Source organism: Anopheles merus, chromosome 2L (genome assembly GCF_017562075.2).
Source record: "Anopheles merus strain MAF chromosome 2L, AmerM5.1, whole genome shotgun sequence".
NCBI classification, from domain to species: Eukaryota; Metazoa; Arthropoda; class Insecta; order Diptera; family Culicidae; genus Anopheles; species Anopheles merus.
Genome location: NC_054083.1, coordinates 51,184,356 through 51,203,341, shown reverse-complemented (window position 1 = coordinate 51,203,341; position 18,986 = coordinate 51,184,356). Strand labels below are relative to the sequence as shown.

Below are 18,986 nucleotides of genomic sequence, written 5' to 3'. Positions count from 1 at the left end.
CGCGTAACACATTGTTATGTATGCACCACCATTCCAAGCCCGACGGCACGTTAGTGGATCGGAAAAAGTTTGAAAATTGAAATTGATGGCCCAAAACAATCGATACGCTTTCCGAAAGGGTATCGAAAAGCAACCGCCGCCGCCGCCCCACACAGCCCATCATTTCCGTGACGTGACTCGGGCAGGCCGTTTACCAAGCGGGCACCAGCACAACCGCACAAACTGCAACATCGCTTCGATTAATGCGGTTTTAATCGTTAGCCCTCCCCAGTCCGCACACCAAACAAGGAAACCATTTTCAGTCGCTACACTTCGGAACGGAAAACGCGTCTCCGTAAACAGCACCCTTCAGCGAATGGAAATGAATGATCGAAAGGAAAGCAGCCTGCGCTGCGGCAGTTGATCGTGTTGGCAGTTGACGGGGTTTAGTGGAAAGATGACACGAGCGATACCCAAACCCACAAACCGGTCGGTGTAAGTGTTGGTGATAGTGATTTGATAATGATACGGCGATGGGACTGGCGTTAATGAGCGTCAATATTTTCACCCCGATCGCAATCGCACGATCACGTGTACTGTGTTGTGTCGCTGTGGCTGCCATTTCCTGCTACCTGTATATCACACCACACTGCTGCTCGCCACGCTCGTTCAACTTTACAAAATTGCTGTAAAACGCTCAACTGATTATGGAAAACCGAATTATTAGGAGGGGGAGCTTTTTTCGGTTGCTTTACAGTGCTGCTGTGCGTTTGGCTCATTAAGTTGGCTCATTTCGAAGAAACAAAACCCATCCGCAACCCATCATGATAGGGGATCATAATTTGGATCTCCCAAAAATTGAGTGCCACTTTCGGTTCGGTTTCGGTTCGGAAGCTTTGATGGAAGGTTGCTTGAGCAAGATACGGCTTCGGCAAACAAAACTGCAGCATAACAATGTAACTCTGTAACAGTTACAGTGAAGCACAAGTGCATGCGGTGGTGTAGGGCTCTGGCTGTAAATCATGCTCCAACAAGCGTGCCTGTCATAAAACCAGCTTATCATAGTGGTAACTTCCTTTTCTGGGAAGGTCTGCACGATAAAACAGGACAGTTTATTGTCCGCGTTTAGCTTGTGATTACAGATCGACAATTAACGAACGGTGACAGAAGGTGGCGATAAAATGATGACTTTAACGACGTTCAGGTCACGATTTCATAAGTAATACACACAAAGGGAGTAGTGTATCAGTATACAGTTTTGGAATGGAAAACAAGATAAAACTCGATTTCACTCCCCCAAAAGATCACTCAGTGCTCTGTTTCACTGTCACCCGATAGAACCATTTTCTGGTACGGACACAATAGGTTCAACTATTTTGATTTGTTCAAGTAGCTCCAAGTAACTATAATACAAGCTAACAAAAACCGTGATTGTATTGAGAAAACACTGTCCAACGGTTAGATAACATTTCACTCCCGCCGAGAGCTCTGCAATTGCCAGCGAGCGCCACCGAGTTTGCCGATTTAAATCATCAGTCCGAATAATTGAGCAGATGTAAACTAAAGAGGAGGCTGCAGGAATCTCCCACACCGTCCCTCTGCACAGTAAAAGCAAAAGTAAATGTTAATTAAAACAACACAGCGTTCGGCTTTTCCAGGCTGATGCAGCAGCGTTTTGGCGATTGTTTGGCGATCAGTCGTGCGAAATCAGTGTCCGATGAACCCTTCTCGCCGGGTTGCATGTTTTTCCACCCGTGCGGTCAGACGACATCCGATCCCGAGTGCTTTGTGTGTTTCGTGTTTTTCGTCCCCCCTCTCTCATCCATTGCTTATCGCTTCTATTTCTTTGCCACGGCGAGAGTCTAGGCAGTTAGCCTGATAGCTGCTGACCAGGTCCGGGGTGGAGGTGATGCTGTTTTAATCCTATTCGTTCCCCCGGGTTTACGGGTCATCGACACCGGGCGTCCACACATTTGCCTGTCTCGGAAAGGCTCGAAACATGCCCCCGACACACCGACCAAGCCAAGTACAAAGCGAATCGAAAGCCAATTAAATTTTCATCAAAACAGACAAAATGCAGCGCCCTTCGGGAAAGCGGGCGGTTGTAAATCAGTTTCTGGACCACTCTGGAGTGGGTGGCAGGCTGTGCAAGCTTGTGCAGCACACCAGCAAACACGAAACTTAACAACCAATACAACAAGAACACCTTTTGATAAGTCAACCCACGACGTGTCTGGGTGCCCGGGCGCTCTCCCACTGTGAGGCGGGCGGCTGGCTCTGGCTCTGGCAATCTGGCTCGCACGCCAAACGCACGCCTCAAGCGAACATTGAAGCCTCGTCGCGTTCGACGCAGAACAGCACACAATCGATGTTCGGGCGAGGCGAGGTATGTTGCTGTTGCGGGATAACGTTGCGGGAGGTGAAATTTCCTACCAAGATACGACGCCACTGATAAGACAGTGGCTTTGCGCGCGCGCGCGACGTTGTAGCGTACGAATGTCATTGTAGCGTACCTACGCCACCATTGCTTTCGCCCAGCAGATCTGACACGGGCGGGGCGCATATACGCACCGCGCCCGGAATAGATTCCATGTTTTCGTTTTCGTTTGTCGCCCAACATGGTTTCGTGTTCTGTCAGATTCGTCTCTCCTGATTCTGATCCCCTTTTGCCGGGTGGGTTCTGTGGGAGTTGTGTGGCTAGAACTAACACGAGCGATACAACTCCTACTCGCAAGGCAAACGAATGCTGGGCGCCTGATTTTGTCACCCAACAGCGGACGGAGTAGTTGGCGATGGTTTTAAATACGTTCGTTACTGACTCGTGACTTGCGGATGTCCATCAGCGGGTGTCTTCAATCTAGCGCGCGCAGTTGCGCTGTCTTGCGATGTCAGCTTCTTTCATTCAATGATTAAATTCTGCCCGCCCGCTCCGGATCTGTAATTTAACTCTCGCATTCAAGACTCCGGAGGCTCGCATCTTCACGATCGTGTGTCCCACACCGAAACATGACAAAACACGACACCGCCTAGCCTAGTCATAAGCCTACTAATTGGCAACACTGATGCGCGCGCTTAGCTTTGACAAGCTCCGGTGGCTCCATCTGTTCGGTGCGCGATTCTACTGTCAATCATAGCGCACCGCTGTACTGCGAGTGAAGTCTACTGTCCAGTCAACTAGAATGCGCTCTTCTTGTCGCAGCAATTCGTTCCCTCTTTTACGCAAAGGAGAGATAATTCCCTGCGCCCGAGTCCATTGCACAGCCCGCTTTATCATCCCAAGCGATTACAATCAAGCGAGCAAATCAGTACAACAAACCGGCACTAATTTGCTGTTGCGATATGTTAAGGCCCGTTTTCATGGCTATTAATCTCAGCGGTAGTTAACTCTGCCGTTCTTAAAAGCGACACCGAAGCGACCTTCTTGCTTTTGGCGCAACCGCGCCGGCTTCACCAGTGCAAGAACGGCACAGAACTGGAGCGACCGTGGTGCGGGTGAAATCGTCTTCCAGTGTGCGTGTCCACACTTAGCTGTGGCCTTGAAAGTGGAAAGCCCTTTAAACGCGATTCTATCGACACTTTGCTAACTGACACCGCGTGTATAAATAAAGCGGTTCGTCGCTTACCGCAACGGCAACGATGGGCAAATTGGCCCCAAAACGCCCTTCTTTATCGTCAGTGGGCCCCTCCGCGCCACTCACTTTTATTTTGGTACCCACTGCAGAAGGGGTGTACGCCGGTGGAGGCATGAAATATTGTCCATAATTAGCATTACAAATCTTCGCGTATGTAAAACACGCAACAAGCACACGTCCCTACGTCATGTTTGTGTACCTCGTCCGAACCTACTGTACCCCGTGTACGGCCCAGCGAGGTACGGTTTGTTCGGTTCGGTCCATTTTTCTAGCTTACCGCTGCCTCCCAATAATGAGAGGCCAATCGAACGAACGAATTAATATTCAATTTGAAACTGTTTATTAACCAGCAACTTACGGTAGCGCGAACACAAAAACACCTTACCGTCATAAGCTACCCGCGCGTTGGTATGTGCAGTCGCGTTGCGCAATTTTGTGCTGTCGAAATTGATTCAACGTTAAATATTCATGAAGACGAGCCCTTACGAGTGGTGGTCGCGGTGAGTTACTGTTTTCGGTACAGTTCGGCTACCACATTTCGGCCGAAGAGAACGTTTCACAAATAGTAGTAATGAATAAATTTATCGCTCCACAATTTGTTCACAGTTTAGCGAATGAAGCATCTTCGTATGAATGTTATGAATACTAAGATAATTAATTTTTAATTAAATGACATGAAATATGACAGCATTTATCAAAAGCACTGAAAACACTAATGGAATCACACCTATTAGCATAACACGCGTTGACTTTCGAACTCTACGTTTAATCTTCCTCATCACTGTGAATGTTTGCCCTTTTTAGCACCATTTACCGATACAGATCTATCGATACAGATCATCTACCAAACCCACCTTTAAACCATTAATGAAAACTAATAGTTCATCTTCACAGCTCCGCGTCAATCTTCATCAGTGCTACCATTCATCCCACCTTCAAATCCACAAGAGATCGATCGATCGTTTGTACTAGCAGGAAAGAAAGAAAAGCAGCCATAAATTCCTCACATCATCTTCACCGCTCAGTCAAGTCGGCCTTGATCGAGCCCACACCAAGGAGGCTAGAGTGCACACTCACCTTCTCTCTGTGCGCCATTGCGCTACACTTAATTATCTTTCGGAGCCGTTTGAATCACTGACAATTACGCGGGTGATCGCTGTCCGTTACGCTCGTTTAGAACACACGACGCCAGACTCCACGGTGCACCATCACCACCACCACCACCACCACCGACGGCAACGACACGGTTATGCTAATAAAACGCGACCCAATGCACCACCTCTCACACTGCAACATTGTAACAGCAAGCGGCACAAGGCAATAGATCTATTATGGTGAGATGTCCGGCTGTACGGCTTTGAGGAGTACACCATCTAATGGATTTTCCATCTCGAGTGGATGATCCTTCAGCTGCAGGCCAGCACTACCTACCACAGTGGCGAGTCGGCGCTCCGGCACGACACGTTCGGATCAAGTGTCGCATCGATTCCTCTGCCGCATGTCAATTTTATTTATTATCCTTCGACCAGCGGGAGGGGGGGGGAGGGATCGTGTGAAGTGTGTGGCACGTTCTTGCCGTAACAAAATATAACACCGGGTAGGTAAGCGACGAACCTTCGGGGTGATTTTTTGTCCTCCCTTCTGTCAGGCTGCTTATGTCGAAGCAAAACAATGTCACACAGAGGGAGAAGGCCATAATACCGAGCCCAGTAGGATTGTTTAGGGAGTGCCAATGAAGCGTTTGCACATTTTTTCCGAACAAAACCCCGAAGGAATTCTGCTAATTGAGCTCATCGATGTAATGTAACATGACCGAGAAGAGAAATAAAGCAAAGGAAAAGGTTACCTAGTACAGAAATATGCCTCGTATTGCGAGATAAATGAATTAAAAACACAAACGCTCCTTCTATTTATGAGTCCATTTGTGAAGAAAAGTTTGCACACATAACTGTGACTTGATTACCCCACTAACACTTTGCCTAATCCGATTTACTTTATCCACAACCCATCTCAACCAATGCAATCAAGTTCTACGGCCAGTGCAATAATACAAGCCGTAAAGGGGAGAGATAATACCCATTTGAAAGTATTATACAACAGGTCTTGATATCGTTGCGATTTGGCATTAAAATGCAAACTACTACTACTACCAGCAGCCAGCCGGTCGCTAATCTGGGTGAGCCAGTGTGCCTGGCATTAAAGGGAAAGGAAGCTCACAGCTCACTGCACTCTTCTCCGGTGAAGCACCTTCCTTCCCGGCCACGGTTGACGATTAATTCGTTCGCTAATAAACAATATGCAATTGAAGCGCGAGCGGGCCCGGCTCGATTCTCTGTCGAACGCAAATGGATTCTTTGTGGCGACGGGCCGGCAATGTAAGTTTGCTGCAAATTGCCAATTGAAAGCCAATCCTTCCTGCGTTAGCCAAGTGTTGCCAAGTGCATGCGTGCGCAAGCTGGCACAATCGACATGTCTTGTGACGCGTGTTGAGTCGCCGTTAATCAAATGTGTAGTTCGAGATTTGTAGCGATTTTTTTCTTACTTTTATGCACCTGCTGTGAATGTTATGATCAAACTGGTACATGAAAGTTTATTCTGTTTACTGTCATTTATAACATAATGATTGCTCTTTGTGCAGGGTTTAATTGTGCGTTTAATTAGTTCCAGTTGAGTAAGCGACGAACCTGCCTTGTTTTGGTGAGGTGTACATCTTCCACTAAATATTTATTTACATCGATCTTCAACAGCTTCATTTCAATTTCACTCTCTCACAGACACACATTCTCATTATCTTTTACACGAAAAACCAATACCGAATCTGAATTCCGTTTAAACGATGCAGTTTGCTTCAATTACTACGATGGTGCATAGCTGAAAGCCTGTTATCAATCGTTAGAAGACAAGAACCATCGATAAGCTACCTGATGGAGATGGAGAAATGGAAATTATTTCGGCCACGCTAATATCAAGCTTCAGATGGAAAACTAGAGAAGCTTACAAAGCACCTTCCAACGCGGGATTCTTGCGTTATATGTATAACCCACGCGAGGGCCCACCAATCGTTTGGCCAAGATCAGGCGCGCGCGCACCGTCAATAGTAATTGCGATCGAAGCGCCACCACCGCTGTCGATAATAGCTGTTCCGCCTCCAAATTGGATCGCCGTTAATAGATACCCTCTTTGGCCGGGGCCGGCTTCCGAAAACGTTCCGCAATCACAGGCACCGTAAGCCGACCAAACGCTGCACAAATTTCCCTCCCTGGTGCAGCAGCATTGCACCGGGGAGAAAGAATTCACCCCGGGGCATAAACAAAGCGATAGGATAGGAGCGGAAACGACAACAAAAAACAACATTCGCCAATCACCCAGCTTTGGCATCGTTTCCGTTGGCTGATTTTTCCTCCCCCGATTGAAAATGGCAGTGAGTGAGAGCGCAAATGAAGGCGCGAAACTCTCACTCAAAACCGCCCATTCCCGCACATCTCCATGCAACGGAAGCTGGCTCTCCGTGGGGGAGGGGGGGGGGGAGGGTGGTATTGAGATATTTAAATCGTTTTCTAAATGTAATGCTTTCAGCTCCAATTCCAAACGGTGGCTTATCGTGCGCTTTGTTGTCCGCTTCTGCCCGGTAAAATACATAAGAAGCGCAGGAGAAACTGCCCATGGAATGCTTTATGCCTCATGAGTCCCGCGCTGCTTCCGCGATGGTTTGTGTGATCTATATTATCGGCAAACGATGCGCAGAAAAGAGTGAGTGCGCCAACCACTATGGTCTACTATGGACAGTGGTAGGGAAACTGTTTGAAACTATTAGCGCTCCATTAGCGACCAAATAAATGTTGTGTGCATAGCAGCGATGCTCATTGCTCACATCTCACATAAGGGGACGCTCCGCGATCTGCAAGCATAACCACACACAACACTCCTAATGGAAGTCGCCAATTTCGTCGAAAACGGAACATTTCGCCCCAATCGAGCGTTAAATTGACCGAACTGGGGTTCAAGAAGGAAGTGTAATCATCGCTGGGTGGGGCCGGAGACGAAGAACAAGAGAACACATCAGTCAATAGAGACACATCTTCGGCTGGCGGTGGTGTGGGGCTTTCTGTTGAGCAATCATTCGACACCTTCGTCGAACGTCGAGCGATGATTATGACATTTTCATGCATTAGGCTGAGTCAAGTGCCGCCTACGCATTCGCTTGCAGCGTGTGTTGCAGCGTACCACAGCGTACAGGTCACCTGTTTGAGAAGCTGCGTCTCATTACAGCAGCCTCCTCCGTAGGTGTTTTGTATACAGCAGCCACACATCACTGTGCATGATGGTGTTCGTCGCTTCCGACGCGCGTTCAAATCTTTCGCTAGCCTTGATGAGTAATACAAGAACGTGTGATATTGAAAGAGGATTGGAGTGGGCAGGAGAGCTCCACACAACAGTATTTACGGTAGCGTATTACACAAATAAACATCTCAATGGCATCAAATCCTTCCACGATGGGGCAGCTGTTTATGAAGTCACTTGAAGCAACAACGAAAAAAAGAAACGAATCTATGACAACATTTCCCATTGATATTAGAGGGGATAAATATACAGTAATATTTCGAGAACATGATCATTTTCAGCAGACAACGATGGGGCATGACTACGTCATATAAAGCCTGCCAAATCACGACATGGCGCGATTTAGATACTTCCCATCCCGAACGACATGCCACCCTCTAAGGGCGAGCGACACGCTTCCTCCCTCCACGCTAAACCGTATCGTAAATTTGTACAGCACAGAGAAAATTCCTTCCTGCTTTCAGAGCTAACAACACCACGACACTTTTCGCAAGGTTAATGCCATTTGCTGCATAACGTGTCCCCCTCCCCAGCCGTGGCGATGTCGTTCGATTTAGGAAGCGATAAAATTTGGAATATTTCCCCTCCCGTGACATTCTCTAACGAGACAGTGCAGTCAACCCATCGGTTTTTCCTGTGCTGTCAGTGAAATGAGTTTGTTGACCACATGCCAAGTCGTGAGCAGCACATTCACCGTGTGTGCCATTCGGTGGTACTACATCGAGCGCGTTCCGTTACCTCATCGATATCCCATAAAGATCTGGATCTACACATTTCAATAAGCAAGGTCCCTGGGCTGCAACGGAGAGTACAACACGTTGCAGAAGCAGGCTTGCTGATTTCCACCAGATCTAGACATTGTCACCAGAGATCGTTGTCACTGGACGGCGGCAAAAACGCTCAGGTGGAGGTGAAGGTTTGTAAGAATTTGTAGCGGTAATCTGCCCGGTGAGTGTGAAGCAGAGAACAAAGCGATGTAACTATTCGGTGGAATTTGTTCCATTCACACTGGTGTGTTGGTGAGCAACATCGGTACCCATTCGGTACATGTTCTGGGTGAGTAAAGGAATGTACCATTCTTCGATTGTTCTGAAAATTCCGTACACTTGGTTAAGCTTTCCTTGGTAGCAGCTCCTGCTGGAACAACTGTTCAACTGATTAAAGCAAAAATAATTATGTCAAACAGTTGCTAAAAGCACAATAAACAAATCATTGGTGGGTTCATTTTTCAGTCTCTATAAATAACTATAAGCGACATTTAACACGACATCTAACGAACGAACCATTGCCATGAAACGTACACCGAGGAGGCGAAATGAGGCGTCATTCGTTACGTTTCTCGCCATCTCGATCTGACAGATCGCAGAACAGATTCAAGTACCGCCAGATCATGATGCTGGGACCACACACATTAATCGTATTCGCAACTGAAGATGGCAAGAAAAACCACACACAAACACACACATGATCCATTTATGGACGTTCTGCAGAGCATTAGACGATCCTCCAGTCGGAGATTTTGTTTTTCCTCGGAAGGATCTAGCCATTGCATCATTTTCAAGTAGGAAAACATGCTTCATGTCTCGTTTCAATCTATTAAAAAAGGGTAACTTAAAACAACCCATGGGTGGTCTCGCTGGTGGATTTTATTTTCGCCCAGGTTTATATCAAAGTCGACACATTAGATTCAAGTTTCATAACGGGTTGAATGCTAGTTAGTCGCCCTAACGATTGAAAAATGCATTTCATTAGTATCGACAAACAACGGCATCAAAAATAAACAACACCACCGATCACAGCATGCACGATCTCTTGAACGATCGATAAACAAACTCATCCATAAAACATTTCATAAACAAACATTCAATTAATGCTGCGATGCCGCTTGAAAGTAAAATGTAACACGATCTATCAAAAAAAACAAGTGAAAATGGAATATATCTCTTCGGTAGCTTTCATCGTGTTGTAAATCTTCCGCGGCTACGATTCGAAATGATTACACACATTTTCACACCATTTTACTGTCTCGAATGTTAAAGTCAAGAAGGCAACACCGAATTTCATTTGTTTCACAACCATTATGTGTGATTTTATCGCGAATGTCATGTTATTATTTCATGTTTTTTCGCTAACCTTCGCCACCTGATGCGCTGAACATCTAATACAAATAATTTGATTTAATCAAACCCCCATTACCGGCAAATGATTCAGCAGCTTTTGCCTGCTCTCCCATGCGCCCAGCCCAGCCCAGGAGTGCACATAAGGCGTTGTTGTTGTTGTGTGCAGGCAAAAATAAACCACAAAGTGAAAAGCAATGAAAAGTGTCTGAAACATTCATAACGCAGCTGCCTTGTAACTATTTAGCCTTTTTTTTTTGCTGTTTTTGCTGCTACCGAGAGCTTTACTATTAACCCTCTGCTTTGGGGAGACGTTCATTTGTGGCGGCATACTTCGCGCACGGATGCTTCCATTCCTGCAACCGTCAACGAACACACTAAACTAACGAAAAATGCTCCACCATTTGCAGCGTGATGCGTGTGCATATTAGGCTGGCTGGATTTCGGAACCGCGCACCGGAAACACGTTTGTGGTGTGGCTTGGGAACTTCGCTGCGCCAGCGGTGGAGCCTCATCACTAACGATCATAATTCGTTCGCGGCAGTACACGCACGCGTTCACCCAGACACACATTGCGGTCAGGTCGAGGGCCCACCAAATTCACATACCCGGGTGGCTTTCCCTTCGGATGATTATCCAACCAACCGCTCGGTCACGCCCTCTAACACCTTCTGTGCATTACACACACACACACACACACTCAACACGATTCGTGATTATGTTTGCTTTTTCAGTAAAGTACTACCCCATTGCAGCAGCATCACACGGTTGCGAAGGTTCGAATGATAATGTTTCGAACTCATCGTTTCTGCTTAATTTAACAACCAGCTCGAATCAACTACATCTGTGCACGGTATTCAAATGCCACTCCCCACAGCAGCCACATCCACATGGTAAAGCAATAAACGGATGCATGGGCCAACCGGAAACGTCATACCTGACCCCCAAGTTCACAGCCCATTCCAAAGGGGAGTTCATACTTTCACTTTCCTGGAATCTCCAGCAAGCAGTAGACGAATATGATGTGCAGCTTAAGCGCTAAATGAACCCGATCTAATGGTCTTTATGCGGAATGGAAATCGATTCAAATGTTTAGTACAGCCAAGCAAATTGCCCACGCTCGCCTTCCACTTACCTTCGCTCCAGTTCGCGGTTCTTCCTACGCTTGTACGTGCCCGTGTGGCCCTTAATAGTCCGGTACAGCGACATCACCATCTTGAGCGCGTAGAGTGTTACTTTGCCCGCCTAACACAGCAGAACGATATATACGCTCTGGATAAGCGGCGCTTCCGACTTCCGAGCCTCCCGACGCTATTCTGCTACTTCGACGCTCGCACAACGGCAAAGCGCTATCGCGTATCAAACTGTGGAGCACCAAATGCACTACAAACTACCGAGCGAGATGCACACTTCCTAAGAGAACAACGAAACTTTGAGATCTTTTGTCGTACAAAAAGATTTCAAGATGTACTCTACGCACTTTTTTTTTGCTTTCTTTTTCAACCACTTAGCGCACGGCGCTTTTCATTGCCACTAGTATGAACACACAAGCCACTAAGGCCACTAAGAATGAACTATTTTTTTAAAAAAAGGAACACTTTTAAGAAAATAGATAGACTTCGCACAATAACCAGAAAGAAACTGAAAGAAGAGAAACAAACTAATTACACTTCTATGAAACACTAACAATCAAAACACCTTTACAACGCACACAATAAAACAATACGAAGCAACAAAATGCAATCAATTGCACAAAGTACGCTCGCTGCTCGAAACAAACAAACGCGAGAGACCTCAATGCCAACGTGCAAGCGACGAACCTCCTCTTTACGCACTGAATTCGATGCCAATCGCGCAAAGCAACAGAGTTCAGTCTACACTGCCATTCAGTCAAGATCATAATTTCTGCCACAGCCAACCCTTTTTTTCACCGTCGCCAGTCAACGCTCACAGATTCTTGCACCTGTATTTGGCCTTTACGCAAAGCACTCTTCACACCATCGACCGGTACACGTAAACGCCCGCCAAACTATTTTTCTGTGATCCTGTTTTTGATTCGATGGGGTTTTTTGTGTGTTTTATTCGTATTGTTCTTCAACCCGTCCTTGTCCATCGATCCGGTTTGCAACGCGAGCAGGGTTGACAATGGTACGAACGACCCTAAATATCCGATCCACATCCGCGATCCTCGATGACTGCAAATAAACAGCGAAGAACGGAAGAATGAAATGAGCTGTTGTGTCGTCGGGTAGGATACGTTGAAGATGCAAAACATGGAGTGAGCAACATGGAGAGTGTAAAATTTTGCTTTGTCACTTCTTGTCCCGCTCGATCGGTAGGAAATGTTTGTATGATCACTACACATGACTAACTACTGAACACATCCTTTCTAGTGATGCTTCGCAGGCCCACACTTGCGGGAGAGGGTACATTAATTAATTGGATGGCATCTTTGAGAGCCGAGAAGAGATTAATAATTGCATCTAAAGGTAGCACGTCATAGTACAATGTCCGGTACAGAAGGAAGGCACCGTTAGTTTGCAAATTGAAAGTTAAACAGCACTGAACAGTACTGATGTGGCGTATTTTGCTACCATTTATGATGTGGGACTTGATTAACGATCACTCCGGCGACTCCGGCCAGTAGCTCGTTGGACTTTGACTTCAGCATTGTTAAGAAAGGTTTTCTATTTTCAACACGACTTTAGCGTCAGCAGCAGCCATTCTGTGTCATGTCATTTGTCATAGAGATTCAACAGAAAATTATTATCACATTCTAGACTGTTTAGTCATGATTATTATGATCAAGCTTTTATGATTATTAACTAGAACCCCATATCATTCTTCGAGAGCTGCACAAATATGGTGCAAAAGCAAAAACCTCCTTAAGATTTCCAGTTCTTTAAATGTCAACAACAATTTTGTTTAATTGCGTGTTGTTTTCTTCCCCGTTTGAGATTCATAATTATCCTATTTTATTTTCATACGCTATTTCTACCTTTGACATTTATGTTTTATGCAGTGAGCAAAACATCAGCAAAAGACGCAGTACAAATTAATGGAATGATGTTATTAAAACTAATCCTTATATTTCCATCACTTCGAAAGTATGCGTAGATTTGTCTCCGCTCTTAATTGCTACACAAATCAAGGCAGGATTCGCCTAGCTTACCAACCATCAGTAGGTTCAGGTGCGAACCAATTCATCAACCAGCGCTATCCGATCCGTCGTCTTGCAGGTGGTGTCCGGTAAGGTAAAGTTTGTTGAACTCTGAAACAAAACTACTTTCGAAATGACAGAAGCACAGAAAAAAACCGCCCCATAGACCCTTGCTATCGTAACAAAAGCGAGCAGAGTCAGTCAGTCAGTCAGTCAGTGGCAGCACTACTGGCAAATCTAAACCACTTTCGTAACCATCTTGCTAGACGGGATTGTGATTTCAAGCCGAGCTCAAATGTCTGGTTTTACGAGCAGCGTGGACACTTGGACGTGGACGTCATATTTTTCATACGCGGACCCCTTTTTGAAGCGAGATCGCTGAGGAGATGGTTGAAACGGAGGGGACACCGAAACAGGAAATGCCATTAAGAGAATCAACACAAACGTGTGGGCGGACCTCAGCACGTAGAGAGTAGGGAATGGTTTGGGGAACAACGATTCTGAAAATTGGGACTTTGAGATTCCAGTTGGTCCCTCAAAAATCCCGCAAAAATCCCTCACATTACATCCAATGATTCATATTTCAGGATTAAGCAACATTGGGTGAAATATTTATGACTGTTATGCTGTTACTAAGGCTCTACAAATTCCTTTGGAAGTTGCAAACGTGTGGAGTCCCAATATTGTCAACTCCTTACAGACACTATCGACCTCAAGAATGAAGCACTAGCTCGGTGCAACTCAAAACAGCATCATGCATATTTATGTCGATCTGAGCTCAAGTCTTCAAGTGTTTTTCTTCGCCTCGGCTTCTGCCCAACTCTGCCCACGAGACCCAACCCAAAACGGCAGGAGGAAGTTCTTTCCATTCCACTGCAAGTGATTCTCATGACCTTACAACATCATCACCACCACCACCACCACCGTCTCCTTCAACTGCCCGCGATGCGATCGCGTCCACGTTGAAACGAGAGTAACAATTAAGCGCCTTGTAAGACATGACCTTCTCCAACATCCCAAGCACCGCGTGCCTTTGCCCTTACACCCTCCCGGCTCTTGTATCCGCGGTGCTGTCATCGCCTTCGTCCCCGGGGCTATCATTTTATATCGTCTCGAAATCGATATCGACGTGCGAATCGCCAGGCGAATGAGAAAATCGTTCAACCTATCAACATCCTATCGGCCAGCATCGAGCGCAGTGTGTGCAGTTAACAAGTATACAGCAAGGGGCAACAACTGTAAAAAAAAAATCTTCGCACAACAACCCGCGATCCCCGCAGATGGCATACGAAATGGAGAACACATAAAAACGTAACAAAAAAAATACTGCTCCTCGCACCACTGCCCAAACTCTTGCTGCACCATCGTCCAACAGGTCAAAGCTTACCACCCTGTGCCGTAGGGTCTCACACGGTTCTCGGGGCTGAAGAGAATCGTATCTTTAAAAAAAAAGAAAAACCTTGCGAATGTGTCGGAAGGGTGGCGTATCACGTACACCGATCGGTAACAATCACATCAGTGGACACTTTCAAACGACACATCCGCGGCTACATGTGCCAGCTATAGGTGACACCGGCCAGCAGTGTGACACAGAACGATTTGTTCCTAAGCGTTGGGGGGAGGAGAGTGGACGAGGAGCGCCACAAATGTTGTCCACCATTAAGAGAAAGATAAAGGACATGTTAGATTATTAGTATTCTATGAGAATTATGATCATGGGTTATATGTCGCTATGCTTCGGTGTTGGGGTGTTGGTTAGAGAAGTAATGTTTGACAGAAGAGAGAGCTTGGCGTGGAGAAGGAAATGTAGCTCTATAAAACAAGCTATAAAGAGTGTATCGATGTTTCTTCCATTTAGCACCACACTCCACCACCACAGAGTGGTTAAGTTGTGTATGATCAGTTAGGGCGATGATGACAGCTGACACCTGTCAAATTAGAAAGACCAATTAAAAGACTGCGTGCCAGTAGCCATCAAGCGGAGCAGAGTATATATCGCAAAAAAACTCCAAAAATAGACAAGAGTTTAACTTGAACTCTATGTCAATGCTAGAACTCCATACTAGCCTTCCAGTTGGAAATGTTCAACTAACCCCCCACCGTGTGATTCCCCTGTCAGGGTGAAGATTTTGTCACACCCCATACGATAACCCCAGTGCCTCGCAGTACACAAACGGACAAAACGCCGGGAGCAGTAAGCCGCGTACCTGCCGAACGACGCTCCAGCAGAAGAAGTAAAAACCCAAGCACGGGAACCCATCTACACTGGCAACTCGCAACATGTTGCAACCTGTCGTCCGTGTTGCCCAACACGGTGGGTCTCCCCCCGCCACAGACCGACGCTGGTAAAATTCCCATACGCTCCCTTCGTTCGACCCGGTGTGTAAAAACCCCTGGACAAACTGGTCCAATCGGTTCGGATTGCGTGAGCCCCTCTGTGCGTAGCACCGCAACCGTCCGACCGCTCCACGCTATCCCGGTGTGTACGGAACTCACCTTGGACGGTACGATACCTCCCCGGGGCGGAATGTGGAACAAATGGTAGCTCGAAGGGATTTTCGAACCGGTGCGCTGTCTTATCCGTCTACATAATCACTCAAGAGGAGGGAGCGACCCGAAGCACATCAGTCCCGAAACCGTTTGCCAGGGACGCACCGAATCTTGTGGCATTGTTTTGGCCTTTTTTCGGCTCACATGCACGTACAACAGCAACCAAAAAAAGACCATCCAAACGTCCTTACTTTCGTAAACCGCCAAGAGACGAAGAGACTGCGCCCAATTCGTTCGATAATTTGTGTCAATTTTAGGTCAATCAGTGCCCGCAAAACAACGGCCCCTTTTGTTGATGGTTTTTTGATGACATTTTGGAGCAGATGAACCCGCAAACGGTGCGTTCCAATTAATGAGATTATTGTTCGAAGCTACTACTAAGCGAAAGCGCAGCAAGGGCCCCGGACAAGACCCATTGATGAATTTCATACGTGCGGTGTGGCCTTACCATGCCACCATGGCTGTTTGGCTTGCGTAATCGCCGCTCGCACCAGCTCTTGCAATCGAAAACCGACGCTGGGATAATGTGTTTGTTTGATTTATGTTCGATGAGTTTTAATTTGATCATCACCAAACAAACACCCTTCGCTGCAGCGATCGACGACTCGTGTCGATCACTGTCGGCTTTATAATTGGCTGAATTCAATTTCGATAACTTCATTTCGGGGTTTTTTTTCCAGCACCCCAGCACCTTTGTGGTGAATCAACATTTTAGATCACACGTGCACAAGATGTGAAGATGTGCGCTGCGACCAAAGCAACGCAGGGCACTGTTTTATCTCAAGCCTGACATACGGTGACGCATCGATTACTGCCCGGAAGGCGTTAGCACTGCGTGGCGACTCAATTTCCAGCACGGGGCTGGGCAGGGGGGAACATCCGCTCGGAAAATCCGCCTCACACCGCCGGACCGCCGCTAGCGGCAAAACTCCACGATGCTGTTGCACAAACCCGCTGCTCCTCGGCGGCTCGTTTGCGGTTAAATCGACACTCATCATCAACGACATCAGCACCACCGGCCTGGGGCCTATACTGGTGCAGCATTGCAGCCGATAAACCGTGGCCCGAGCAACCAGACCCAGGAGGTTAAGGTGTGTTGGTTGTGCAAAAAAACAACCGAAAACAAAAGCAAAAGAAAAGCATCAAACAAACACACACATCCGTAAAACGCAGCCGGCGCAAGGTTTGGACGCCGATTTTCCATTAATTAGTTTTATTTCTTCCATTTCCAGGCACATCGAAATGGCGTTACGCGGCCTTCAAACGGCGAAGCGTTTCCATGCCCGCCACAAATATCCGGCTCGCTTCCACCCAATTCCACGGTCTGTCCATTTTGGTTGGGGCTTATCTAGAATTTATGGAGATGCAATTGCAAGCCAGAACTGTGAGGTTCGTCGTCTATGTTTGTTGTTTTTTATTGCTGAAACATACCTCAAGAAGATAAGCATTAGATTCCCCAAATTAGTGGTTAATTAAGCATACAATTAAGTACTTCTAAAGCAAAACACAGCTCAGACCAGTACACTCCGTTAGAGGAAAAACTGAGTTAAGACTTTGTCACTTTTCCACTATCCTTCACGCGAATGCTAAGGTAAGGTCCGATGCTTTTTTTTCTTGAAGGTCTTTCCGTTTGCTGTAGATGCCGATTTTATGTTTATTTATTTTTGCACACCCCAAACACTCTGAGTGGTACAAATTCGGACCTCGTCGGAGGTCAAAACTAACCGCCAGCGCAAGGAAAATGGCCCCACAGTATCACACCCAGTGTCACACCAGATTCGATGAATTGGAACGGCGTTTGGGTGAAGAGGAGGAAGCAAGAGCCATCGTCTCACCCTTGTCTCTTATGTTTCGTCTCCCCCCCATTCCGGTTGTATAGGCTGTGTGTGTGTTTTATATCGGTAATTGAAGCAAGGCGACAAACTTCGGTAGCTACATTTATTACCATTGTTGATTTATGGTGCTTGCGGCTCTGGTGCGGACTTCCTTCCTGTTCGGTCCGGTTCGGTACGGAACAGGCCCTCGGGCGGCACACACAAACACACAGAACACGGTGGTCATAGTTTGGAGGCGTTTAATTGCTGTGCCCTCCATAGCTTGCGAACCACGGTACAAGCAAGTCAAAAGAGAATCTTTTCTACAGCAAAACACGATTTTCCTCTTTGGGAGATCATTTCTTTCCCTTTTGATGGAGATAGTGCCTGTTTTTAACTTCCTCAGTCGGCTATTTTAAGTAGGTTGTCAACTTTAAATACTTTAAATCCTTGTCAACACACCTCAAACATCCTTACACAAACAGCTCCACGCTTGGGGCGCGTGATACCACTTCACGCCTGCAGGTGCAACGGTGCAGCGCCTGTGCCGCTTTCGATCGCATTCCAAACCTGCAGAGGAAGTTCTAGCTCCTAGGCCCTTCGCACCAATCCCCAGCACAGGTTTCACATGCGACTCTGCTGCAACAGAAAGAGGTTGGGCAAACGCTGTTTTTAAATGCTTTCATTAAAAGCCACCACATGCAGGCTGCACCCAGGTTGATGGCGATGGCGGGTCACCCCATCGACACACCACGAAACAATAATGATCGGAAGACACCTCACCAGCAAAACATTCTTGCCCGCCTAGAGGCACATTTTCTAGTGCACCCTCCTCCTCCCCGCAGGTCGCGTTCCAGCCGAACCGCGGAACCCACGGAAAGCTGCCACCACCCACCACCAGAACGGAGCGAGGTGGGAGCACTTGAGCCGCACGAAACTTGTCGAAGGATGATGATCGATTGGGTGTTTGGCGTGTGGTATGTGCGCGTTGACTTTGCAAAACACGCATCTCCTCTCTCGCTCTCTCACCGTCCTCTTCTGCCACCCATTAGCGGGCGAGGGTGCAATTTTCAATTTTCGGTTCGCAACCACCTTTCAAAGCGGTCGTGTCGTGAAAAATCAATCGCCCAGCCGCGCAAATGCAGATGGAAAGTGAAGGTGCACCCGAAAAAGTTGCCAAAAAGTACACAAATTGACAGGGCGGCTCACATATGGCCATTCGTGTGCTGCACACGCAAACCAGCCCCATTCGCGGGTGGTGGCTACGGGGAGGTGTCTCTGTGGAAATGGAAAATACACAATGGTCGGGGACCGCCACTCTTGCTAGATTTTACTTTGTACGTACCCACACATATAGAGAGAGCGCATTTTGTCTACCGATCAATTAAATTGT

At 46.9% G+C, this 18,986-nt stretch overlaps 1 protein-coding gene across 3 annotated transcripts in view; it reads right to left on the bottom strand.

The window, feature by feature from the left end:
- The window catches only part of LOC121593124, a 146,742-nt gene that overhangs the window by 126,119 nt on the left and 1,637 nt on the right, over positions 1-18,986 (bottom strand). For 2 of the 3 annotated variants that reach the window (XM_041915219.1, XM_041915221.1), the window contains exon 2: positions 11,205-11,710. In XM_041915219.1, the coding sequence (XP_041771153.1) occupies positions 11,205-11,284 (80 nt within the window). In that variant the 5' untranslated portion in view covers positions 11,285-11,710. Of the gene's footprint in view, positions 1-11,204; positions 11,711-11,862; positions 11,879-18,986 lie in introns of those variants that run through there. The other variant, XM_041915220.1, reaches the window with a different exon arrangement.